The following is a 12,586-nucleotide window of genomic DNA, read 5'->3' as shown; positions in this document are numbered from 1 at the left end:
TTTGATCCTGGTTTCATTTGCCTTGCAGAAGCTCTTTGATCTGATGAAGTCCCACTTGTTTTTCTTTTGTTTCCATTGTCCGAGTAGACATGGGATTCCAAAAGATCCCTCTATGACTGATGTCAAAGAATGTTCTGCCTGTATTTTCTTCAAGGAGTTTTATAGTTTCAGGTCTTACCTTCAAGTCTTTGATCCATTTTGAGTTAGTTTTTGTATATGGTGAAAGAAACTGATCTACTTTCATTCTTGTGCATGTGGCCGTCCAGTTTTCCCAGCACCATTTATTGAAGAGACTTCCCTTTCTCCGTTGTATGTACTTAGCTGCTTTGTCGAAGATTAGCTGGCCGTAGATGTGTGATTTTATTTCTGGGCTTTCAGTTCTGTTCCATTGTTCTGTGTGTCTGTTTTTGTGCCAGCACCATGCTGTTTTTTTGTTTTTTGTTTTTTGTTTTTTTTCTGATGGCATGGTTAGTAAGTTTTATTTTTTTTTTTTTAATTTTTTGTTTATTGCAGTAACATTGGTTTATAACATTGTATAAATTTCAGGTGTACATCATTATACTTCTATTTCTGCATAGATTACATCATGTTCACCACCCAAATACTAATTACAACCCATCACCACACACATGGGCCGAATTATCCCTTTCTCCCTCCTCCCTGCCCCCTTCCCGTCTGGTAACCACCAATCCAATCTCTGTCTCTATGTGTTTGTTTATTTTTGTTATTATCTACTACTTAATGAAGGAAATCATACGGTATTTGACCTTCTCCCTCTGACTTATTTCACTTTGCATAATACACTCAATGTCCATCCATGTTGTCACAAATGGCTGGATTTCATAGTTTCTTATGGCTGAGTAGTATTCCATTGTGTATATATACCACATCTTCTTTATCCATTCGTCCCTTGATGGGCACTTTGGTTGCTTCCAAGTCTTGGCTATTGTGAATAACGCTGCAATGAACACAGGGGTGCATGTATCTTTACGCACTGGTGTTTTCCATGCTGTTTTGATTATTATAGCTTTGTAGTATATTTTGAAGTCAGAGATTGTGATGCTTCCAGCTTTGTTCTTTTTTCTCAGGATTGCTTTAGCTATTTGGGGTCTTTTGTTGCCCCATATGAATTTTAGTACTTTTGGTTTTATGTCGTGAAGAATGTCATTGTGATTCTGATTGGGATTGCATTGAATCTGTAGCTAGCTTTAGGTATTATGGACATTTTAACTATGTTTATTCTTCCAATCCATGTGCATGGGATATCTTTCCATCTTTATGTCATCATCGATTTTTTTCAATAATGTCTTATAGTTTTCACTGTATAGATCTTTCACCTCCTTGGTTAAGTTTATTCCTAGATATTTGATTCTTTTTGTTGCGATTGTGAATGGGATTATATTCTTCAGTTCTCTTTCTGTTAGTTCTTTATTCGAGTATAGAAATGCAACTGATTTTTGTTAAGTTGATTTTTGTACCCTGCAACTTTGCTGTAGTTTTTAGTTTTCCGATGGATTCTTTAGGGTTTTCTATATATAAAATCATGTTGCCTGCAAACAGCGAGAGTTTCACTTCTTCGTTGCCTATTTGGATTCCTTTTATTCCTTTTTCTTGCCTAATTGTTCTGACCAAAACCTCCAGTACTGTGCTGAATAAGAGTGGCAAGAGTGGGCACCTTTGTCTTGTTCCTGTTCTCAGAGGGATGGCTTTCAGTTTTTCCCCATTGAGTGTGATGTTCGTTGTGGGTTTGTCATATATGGCCTTTATTATGTTGAGGTACTTTCCTTCTATACATGTTTTGTTGAGAGTTTTTATTATAAATTGTTGTTTGATCTTGTGAAATACTTTCTTTGCATCTATTGAGATGATCATGTGGTTTTTATTCCTCGTTTTGTTAATGTGGTGTATCACATTGATTGATTGGTGGATGTTGAGCCATCCCTGTATCTGGTATAAATCCCACTTGATCCCGGCATATGATCTTTCTAATGTATTGCTGTCGTCAGTTTGCCAATATTTTGTTGAGGATTTTTGCATCTATGTTCATCAGTGATACTGGCCTATAATTTTCCTTCTTTGTATTGTCCTTGTCTGGCTTTGGTAGCAGGGTGATGTTGGCCTTGTAGAATGTGTTACAAAGTGTTCCATCTTCCTTATTTTTTGGAATAGTTTGAGAAGAATGGGTATTAAATCTTTGAATGTTTGATAAGATTCTCCAGAGAAGCCATCTGGTCCTGGACTTGTATTTTTGGGGAGGTTTTTGATTACCATTTCAATCTCTTTACTTGTGATTGGTCTATTCACATTCTCTGTTTCTTCTTGATTCAGTTTTGGGAGATTGTTTGAGTCTAGGAATTTATCCATTTCTTCTAGATTGTCCAATTTGTTGGCATATAGTTTTTCATAGTATTCTCTTATAATCCTTTGTATTTCTGTGGTATCTGTTGTAATTTCTCCTCTTTCATTTCTAATTTTATTTATTTGAGCCTTCTCTCTTTTTTTCTCAGTGAGTCTGGCTAAGGGTTTGTCAATTTTGTTTATCTTCTCAAAGAACCAGCTCATTGTTTCCTTGATCCTTTCTGTTGTTTTTTTGGTTTCAATTTCATTTATTTCTGCTCTAACTTTTATTATTTCCCTCCTTCTTCTGACTTTGGGCTTTGTTTCTTCTTCTTTTTCTAATTGTGTTAGATGTAGTTTAAGATTGCTTATTTGGGATTTTTCTTGTTTGTTAACATGGGCCTGTATTGCTATGAATTTCCCTCTCAGGACCGCTTTTGCTGCATCCCGTATGAGTTGGTATGGTGTATTTTCATTTTCATTTGTTGTCAGATATTCTTGGATTTCTCCTTTAATTTCTTCATTGATCCATTGGTTGTTCAGTAGCATGTTGTTCAGTCTCCACATCTTTGTCCCTTTCCCAGTTTTTTTCTTGTAGTTGATTTCTGGTTTCATAGCATTATGGTCGGAAAAGACGCTTGTTATGATTTCTGTCTTCTTAAATTTATAGAGGTTTGCCTTGTTTCCCAACATATGGTCTATCCTTGAGAATGTTCCATGAGTGCTTGAGAAGAATGTATATTCTGCTGTGTTTGGATGGAGTGCTCTCTATATGTCTGTTAAGTCCATCTTGTCTAGTTTTTCGTTTAAGTCCATTATTTCCTTATTGACTTTCTGTCTGGATGATCTATTCATTGATGTAAGTGGGGTGTTAAGATCCCCTACTATTATTGTGTTGTTGTTGATATCTCCTTTTAGGTTTGTTAATAGTTGCTTTATGTACTTTGGTGCTCCTGTGTTGGGTGCATATATATTTATAATTGATATGTCTTCTTGGTGGAGTATCCCTTTTATCATTATATATTGCCCCTCTTTGTCTCTCATTACCTTTTTTATCTTGAAGTCTGCTTTGTCTGATGTAAGTGTGGCAACACCTGCTTTCTTTTGTTTGCTGTTAGCTTGGAGTATCATCTTCCATCCCTTCACTCTGAGCCTGTGTTTGTCTTTAGAGCTGAGATGTGTTTCCTGGAGGCAACATGTTGTTGGGTGTTGTTTTTTAATCCATCCTGCCACTCTGTGTCTTTTAATTGGAGAATTCAATCCATTTACATTTAGAGTGATTATTGATATATGAGGGCTAAATTTGTTATTTCATTGCTCATTTTCCAGTTCTTCTGCATTTCCTTTGTTTCTCATCCTGTGTGTTTCAGACTACCAGTTTAGTTTGGTAGTTCCGTATGATGGTTTTCTTAGTTCTCTCTTTATTTATCATATGTGTCTCTGTACTCATTATTTGTTTAATGGTTACCATGAGGTTTGTGTGAAAAAAACTCATAGATGAGATAGTCCATTTTCTGAAGGCCTCTTCTTTCCTTAGACTGAGTTGATTCCATCCCTTTCCTCTTCCTCTTCTAAGTAATTATTGTCACAACTTATTCTATCTTGTGTTGTGAGTTTGTGGTTAAAGTGATGAGGTTATATTTATTTTTGGTGTTTTCCTTCCCTTTATCTTTGATGTTATAATTAAGTGTTTACTAACATGTTCTGATAAAGAGCTGCACTTTTTCTGATTTTGTGTACCTATTTTTCTCCTTGCTCAAGGCTTTGTAGCCCCTTTCTGGTGTTTTTTTTTTTTTTTTTTTTTTTTTTTCCAGGCATGAGGACCTTCTTGAGCATTTCTTGTAGTGGGGATCTTGCGGCAATGAACTCTCTTAGCTTTTGTTTATCTGGGAAAGTTTTTATTTCTCCATCATACCTGAAGGATATTTTCGCTAGATAGAGTATTCTTGGCTGAAAGTTTTTGTCTTTCAGAATTTAGAATATATCACTCCACTCTCTCCTAGCCTGAGAAATCCGCTAAAAGCCTGAGAGGCTTTTGCTGCCCTTAATGTTCTTTCTTTGTCATTGACTTTTGCCAGCTTTATTTACTGCTCTGTGCCTTGGAGAGGGTCTTTTTGTGGTGATGTAGTTAGGTGATCTGTTGACTTCATTCACTTGTATTTCCACCTCCTTCCCCAGGTTTGGGAAGTTCTCAGCTATTGTTTCTTTGAACAAGCTCTCTGCTCCTTTTTCCCTCTCTTCTCCCTCTGGAATACCTATAATCCTTATGTTGCATCTCCTAATTGAGTCAGATATTTCTCGGAGAATTTCTTTTTAGTCTTAGTTCTCTTTCTTCCTCCATCTGGAGCATTTCTGCATTCCTGTCTTCTGTATTGCTAATTCTTTCCTCCATATTGTCAGCTCTGTTCTTTAAAGATTCCAGATTTTTATCTCCTCCATTGTGTTTTTCATCTCCAACATTTCTGATTGGTTTTTCTTTATAGTTTCAATCTCTTTTGTGAAGAAGGTCCTGATTTCATTGAACTATCTGTATTTTCTTGTAACTCGTTGAGCTTTTTTATGATAGCTATTTTGAATTCTCTGTCATTCAGACTATAAATTTCTGTGCCTTCAGGATTGATTGCTGGGTGCTTGTCATTTTCCTTCTGGTCTAGAGATTTAATATATTTTTGCATACTGTTTGACGGCGTGGATTTGTTTTTCCTCCTAATGAAAATATCTGGTCGCAGCTTCCACCTGCCACCACTGGGTGGGGGTCAAGATCTGTGTATTCTGAGCCCGCCGCGATCTGCAGGCGCTCTGGCTGATCGGGTCATATCTTTTGTCCATTTTTATTAGGTTGTCTTCTTGTTTTTTAGTAAGAGTCCTCTGTATATCCTAGATACAAATTCTTTGCAGAATATACATTTTACAAATATTTTCTCTCAGTCTATAGCTCGCCTTTGCTGTTTTTTAAGATTGCCTTTTGAACTATAAAACTTTTAAATTTTTGATTAAGTTCTGAAATTTTTAACGAAGTCTAGAGAATTAGAACTGGCAAAAATAAAATACTGAAAATTCTTACTTTGCCCTTATTACTCACTGGTTGCCACCACAAATCAAGTACTTATCATTATATTCCACTCTTTCTGTGCAACTATCCTTGAATTGTAAATGGCTTCATGTTTTATTTCAACAGTCATGTTTTATACCAAGGCCTAGAGTTCTAAAGATGAGTAATGTATGTCGTCTTTCTTCAAAGTACTCATTTTTAGTATTTAATGTTTCTTCCTGTTGTCTGTCTTGGTTCCATATGCCCAGGTCCATATACTTTGCTTTGTGTGGTGCATGCTGCAGCTGTAGAGGCAATGAAGTGCTCAGTATATTTTCATCTTGTATTGTGGTTATACTTTTTTCCACACACAAATGTTTAAGTTCATCATAGCAGAAAAATCTCTTGTTCTTTGTATCCTCCATACATCATAGCCTAGTTACTTGTACACTCACTAAATATTCAGTGATTGAATGGAATTATTGATGACTATGTTTGGGTAAGATTCTCCTGATTAATTTATTGGTAATAAAACCTTTGGCTATACTTTACTAAATGAATAAAAGATATTATTTCAGAGGCCATCATTGCAATAGATTGTTTTTCTAGATAGAATGAAGATGTCTGATTTTTACTTGAATATTTTTGAGTGATCTTTTTTTACAACCCTGATTTAACATTATTATTATCATAAAAGTCTTTGTACGGTAGTATAGCATGGGATCTGTAGTCAGTTAAAAATTAAAATCTGTCACAAAGTCTGCTCTATTTATCGAGTTATGTATTTTATAACTTTGGAATTTGTTTTAAATTCTGTTGAAACGTAAAGACTAAATTTTAAGTGTATAGAAAAATATGGCAGTAACTTGCTTTCTTTATCTAGGTCCTGGGGACACCGACAAGGGAGCAAATTAGAGAAATGAACCCAAACTACACAGAATTCAAATTCCCGCAAATTAAGGCACATCCTTGGACTAAGGTGAGTCAAAAAGAGTTTTTTATAAAGCACGTTAACCAGTAGTTAACTAAAACTTGTGTTTCTCATTGTTCTTAAACTAAACTATTTTGAGACCAGATAGCTGCCTGAGTACAAAGTACCCAGCAGTTCTGCATGTAAAAATAGTTGGGTAGTTGTACTTCAGTGTTCATTGACTATATATAGTTTTGTCCCCATTGATTTCCTGTGGATAATTTCTAGCCTGGCTTTTTATTTGTAGGGTGAGGACAGTGTACCTATATCATTAAAATACAGAATTTCATTAGGAATAGATAAGATCTTATGTATAAATTTTGGCTACTTAAAAATCAGAAATTAATTGCTTTACATAGAGGTGCTTATTATTCACGATCATAGTGCATATGAAAACATACATTTCATGTATTTTCTTTATTTTTTCAAACTATTAATATATAGATCTTATTGTAGATGATATTGTGTGTTTTTCTTCTCTTGTTTACTTTCCTATTGGTGTTTTGGAAGCAGGAATAAAAAGCAGATTTGATCTTGCTAGGAGTATACGTTGAAAGCAATTGATATGTTAACAGGATGCCTAGAAAAACCTAACCGCAACATTAGAAGGAACCAATTCTAAGAACATAAGTGCTAATTTACCAGAAGACTTTTTTTTTTTCTTTGATACTAATTGAAATCATTTTAATAAAAAGTTCTTTCATCTCAGTTTGGTTTGTGAGATTAAGTGTTTAGAGGAAAAAAAACATCTAATAGGGTTTATAGCTAGAGTGAATCGCTAGCTTCCTCATTTTATAGGTTCAGAAACTCTGGCCAAAGATACCAAATGACTTATCCAAGATTACATAGGTGGCTGTAACAAAGCCAGGATTAAACTTCTGTGTGTGTGTGTGTGTGTGTGTGTGTGTGTGTATGTGTGTATGTTTAATGCCAGATCTTTTAAACTGCTTGTTATGTGTCATGCATTCCCTCCCCCATTTACTTATATTTCATGATATATTTTTGTGGGTTAAAAATGTTCAACTTTTTGGTATGTATTTCAAGCGGAGACTTTCTGTATTTAAAAATGTACACATAACAGTTTGTTTTGAACATTGATAAGTTCATTTAATTGGTTATAGATCTTTTATAATAAGAGATGAAGTAATTTAGGGCTGTAGGTGAAATAGTTCACATTCCCAGATTTAAGGTATTTCTCCTCTAAATTGTATTATGATTCCAGTTACTTTCCTTCAAGTTTTCACAATCTTATTACCTCTCTTCACTTCAGAAAATCCTCTCGTTACTAATTATTTATTTATTATTTAGAATCAAAGACAGTAGTATTTTAGTGTCGGAGTTATAGGTTGTAGATTTCACTGACCAACAAACCAAGATGTTGCCCCCTACTTTTTAAATTTATAATAAACACTAAGTAGCCTGAGATAAACCATTCTTTGATTTTTGTACTTAAGGTTTATTTTGAATCTGAGTCAGAAGATATTTACTCTCACCTGGCTCTAACTCAGAATCCTAAGGTGGCCTATTTGGATTTAGAGTTTGAGTTGCAGTTTGAATCCAGTAAAGTTATTCCAAGTTAAAGTGTTTATTATAAGTGATTTGTAGTGTACTATGATTTCAGTCATGTTAAAGAAAAACAAAAAAATAATTCTGTATCGAATAAATACAGGGAAATATTCCAAAATGCTAACAGTGGTTTGAGTGAGAAGAGTGTAGGTGATTTTCTTTGTTCTGCATTTCCATATTTTCTTTAATAAGCGTGTTATTTTTGTGAAGAAAGAAAAGTAAAGCTCTTTTTGGTGTAATCTAAGTGTTCATCACATGTTACCCTTAATATAGAGTTTCTGAACAATATAGTGCTGAAATTGAGGTCATGAAATCTTAATAGATCCTGTTTTCATTTTTTTTTTTCATCAAGTCTGCCACCAATATTAACGTGTGTCGTATGCTGCATTTTTTCCCTGGTTTATCTCTCTTCAGTTCAAGTATTAGCCAGGATGGAATGTGAGGAATGATTGATTATAATTAAAATGAAGCCAACAGAAGATTTGCAATGAATTTGTATGCTTTACATCTTCCTTTGCTCTCGTGGATTCCTGTTGTTTCTCTATCTTACACTAATGTGTTTCAAACTTGAATAATCTATGTAAAGCCATTTTATTTGTTTTATTTAGCTTTCCAGGAGCTTTCCGTTCCTGTACCACATGTAGAATAATGACTCACTTCTCCCACCTATTTTGTCTGTTCAAACTACTGTGAATTCTTCATTCGTATAGTGTGCCTTGACATAATGTGGTTTTCACTTGGTACAAATGCATTTATTATGTATTTAACTCATGTTAATTTCTCATTAGTGCATACAGCTAGGTTAGTGTTATTGTGGTTGTAAACACAAAACCAAATTCAAGCACAGAAATTTCATGGCGCTATACTGTCATCAAGATGACTAGATGATCCAGAATGTGTTTATATTGATTTTAAAAAATAGATTATTATCAAAATGAGAATACAAAATTTTAGATTTCTAGAGAAAATTTAGATTTCTAAATTTTAAATTTCTAAATTTAGATTTTACATTTTTTCAGTCCCCTCTCCCCTGCCTTATGATAGTGGACACCAACTTGAGAAATGCTCCCTTATGCTAGGCAGCCAGTGGAGTTGTTTTTAAAAAACACACATAGTGTTGTTCTTGCCTTTGGAGGGCAGGTAAACAGGCATCTGGAAACAAAAGCTGCTTTGCCTTCATTGCTCTCTTCTGTTAGACCCACTTTAGCCCCTGATGCTGTAGGCATGTGAACCCTGGTTTTCCGTGCTGCAGTGTAGTACAGCTGTATTGGGGAGCTGGTGTTCTCAAAAAGTAGGCAGACATAAACATTAAGGGAGAAAATATCTTCTGTGGAAACCCTGAGGTGAAGGGATTCAGATGTGTAGGAAAGATGGCAAACAGAAGAGCAAAATAATGAGACGATCCCAGTGTGGTATGTGGCAGGAATCTTGAGAATTTAGAAATGCAATAAGTTGCCCTTGACTATTGCTTGATAGCCAGAGCAACGTAATTCATTTAAGTAGAAAGGGAAGTAGGTGCTGATGTTTTGAAACGGGGACCATTATTGGCAGTGGGGAGGGTAAGGAGCTCTGCATTGGTGTATGCTGTACACTTCAAAGAGTAAAAGCCAGATGGGACGCAAAAGGAAATGATGCAAAAGTAGATTGAGAATTAGAGACGAAGATTGGTTGGAAGAAGAGAGGAAGCTTAAATTCTGCATTTAGTGCATGGAGGTATGGTTAAATGACAGTCTGTTGTATGAAGTGAAGTTCTGGTTTAAGCACTGCTCCTACTCTTTGTGCCTCAGGTTTTTTCTTTTGTAAGATAGCAATTAGTCGTCGTGTCTCTTCTCCAGATTCTTTTGAAAATATAGTTCAAATGTGCATATAAAGGATTATTTTATCTTAGTTCTGAATAAATGTAAAGAATTCTACCTCCAGTATAGTTCTTTGATTTGTCCTGTCTGTCTCCACTGCCCTGACTTTAGTTTGGGCTGTCATTATGTCATAGAATTGTTACAACAACCTTCCACCTTCTAACTGATTTCCCTCCTTCAGTTTTACATATCCTCATTGCTGTCAAAGTTAGCTTTCTTAAAAGTTCATGTGATACTGTCACTCACTCCTATTTAAAATTCTTCTCTGATTTCTCGTTGCCTTTAGGAAAATTTGACATAATAAACACATAATGACAAAGGTGATCATATGTCCCAATTTATGCTTGTCCAATGTAATTATTAATTACATGCCCCTTCACTTTCAAAAGTGTTCCTGTTTGGATGACAGATTCTACAGTCACTCTGTTCTTAATTTTTTATACCTTTCCTTTCCAGAAAAACAAGAGATTTAGTTCTTGTCCTTCTCCTAGCCTTCCCTGAGGTATCTCATCAATTGTACTCAATCTCTTTCCCAAGTTCTCCAGCTCCTCCACCCTTAAATGAGTATAGTTAGGCAACAAATTTAAAAGCTTAGTGTGTAGTTAGGTAGATTAGGGATTTCTAGTAAGGTTATATCATAATAGATGTATGAGTTTTTTCCCCATTTTGAGTACCTGATTCTATTAACCTTTTATTTCAGGTTCCTTAAAACAAGTATTCTCCCTTTATCTTGCTAATAAATAATCCTAGGAGGTCAGTTAGGTAACACAGATGTTTGTGTATTCTTCCAGAGTCATGAAATTTATAAGTGATGTATCTGGTTAGCAGAAGAATGTAGATTAGAATCCCAAAAGCCCTGATCTCTTTCAGTTGGACTAGGGCTGTTGAATATGTTAGCTACATATATGAGTGTTGTCATTGCCTGTAGCTCACTTCAAAGGCAACGTGCAGTCATGCTGAATTTTTTGGGCTAACAAACTGTTCTCCTAATTATTCCCTAGAGAAGCCACATTTGTTTCTACCTCTTGCCAGTGTCTTTTTTTCACACTTAGAATGTTCTTCTCTGCTTCCCAAGCCTTAACCTTTTCTCAAGACCTCAAATCTCACTTCTCCTATGAAATGTTTCCTAATTATCTGAGCTCTCCATGATTATTCCCACCTCGTAACTCCTTTAGTACCTACCAAGTCATACCTTACGTATTATAGCAGTACCTAATTTCTCTTTCATAATGGTAATAATGAAATGGATATCAGTTACCTCAAAATGTTTGTTGCTAAGTTTTTGCCATGCATGATAGTTTACTTAATTGTTAAGTCTCTGCAGGATATGTGGGACCGTAGATCATTGGTTAAGTATCCCAGAAAGCCTTATCCACAAAAATCAATCCTTACATACTTGATTTCTTAGAACACTGTCCACATTCTTCAAAATAAATGAATACTAGTATTACCAACTAGCTAACAGTAAGCAGAAAACTGAGTGCTAGGATGGTGTTAGCTATCAAAGAAATCAAACTAAACTGAACAAGTTATTATGTTTGTCTATACTTAAAGCTAAACAAAAATACCCCCCTATACTTACTTTTTTAAGACTTTCCTCATAATCTTACATTTTTTTCTGAGCCTTTCAACACAACATTTTTCACTTGATAAACTTACCTGTTCCAACTGTAGTTTAACACATTACCAAAAATGCCTTCAGAAGGGCCTAGAGAGCCCCAAAATAAAAATTGCTGTCAGTCTTCTTTTTATGCAGGTCCACTGTATCTACCTTTTCTGGGCACTCTGCCTTACCCGTTTTACTCACGTGTATTCCACAAAGCGTAAAACCATGTTGGAGATTTCTGTTGGTTCCTAAGATTGCCATTTGTCTGTTTTGTGATATTGCTTAGGTGAATCAGTTTGTATTATTATTCAACTCTCTGTGCCCTGAATATTCTACTAATCCATTATCACTTGTCTCATAAACTCCCTATGTTCTCTACTGAATTTTCTACATTTTTTCTGAATTTCCCTATGTCTTTATTAATGCTAGAATAATCACTTCTTTTCTAACATCTGTATTTCTATGTGAGTAGACTTTCTCACTTTTCTGTTTATACTGGCTATACTCCTATTTCTTTGCTGGAAACTGTGTGCACATTAAAATCTAGCTACTAAGGTGGCTAATCCATATGTGAGAGTAATAATATAAAAAAGAAAGAACACTAAGACATAAGTTTCAAGATCACTTGTGGGGAGTAGAGGGTAGGGTTGAGAGTGGATTGAAAAAGAAGGCAAAAATCTATTTTTAATTTTTCATTTGTTCTTTAAAACCCATATCTCCTATGTAACCAGTGCTGTGCTGGATGCCATAAAGGATGCAAAAGAAAGAAAATATATAGCCCATGTCCTTGAAAAGCTTACAGGTGACATAACTGACTCAGTTGAAGCAAGTATTGAATAATATAAGATAAAATATAACCCTGTACTTGATTGTGTGTTATAGGTGTTCAAAGGTGTTTCACATGCTGTAAGTATTGTGAGACATATCTTCAGCCAGGGTGGTGGAGGGAAAAAGGAAGCCTCCTTAAAGGTGATAGAAGGGGGCAGGGGGGACTGTTGAAGGAGGATTTAGATTTGCTTAAGCCTAGATAAGGTTAGGAATTGTTGTAGCCTAGGAGACTGTCCCTTAAGATGAGGAGGTGTGGATGAAAAAGAAATGTTCCAGTATTCTTAAGAAGGTCATCCTGACTACAGTAACTATTTTATGAACAATGAGAAATTAAATGGATAAGTGGACATTTGGTAAGTCACATGTCTGTATAAGCCTGTAGTACTATTTTA

General features: G+C 35.2%; 1 protein-coding gene across 2 annotated transcripts in view; it reads left to right on the top strand.

Moving 5' to 3' along the window:
- The window catches only part of GSK3B (glycogen synthase kinase 3 beta), a 202,135-nt gene that overhangs the window by 151,969 nt on the left and 37,580 nt on the right, over positions 1 to 12,586 (top strand). For both annotated transcript variants that reach the window (XM_058555863.1, XM_058555862.1), the window contains exon 8: positions 6,252 to 6,347. In XM_058555863.1, the coding sequence (XP_058411846.1) occupies positions 6,252 to 6,347 (96 nt within the window). The remainder of the gene's footprint in view (positions 1 to 6,251; positions 6,348 to 12,586) is intronic.

This window comes from Diceros bicornis, chromosome 15 (assembly GCF_020826845.1).
Source record: "Diceros bicornis minor isolate mBicDic1 chromosome 15, mDicBic1.mat.cur, whole genome shotgun sequence".
NCBI classification, from domain to species: domain Eukaryota; kingdom Metazoa; phylum Chordata; class Mammalia; order Perissodactyla; family Rhinocerotidae; genus Diceros; species Diceros bicornis.
Note: the sequence above shows the minus strand (reverse complement) of the source record. Positions and strands in the feature narration are given on the sequence as shown.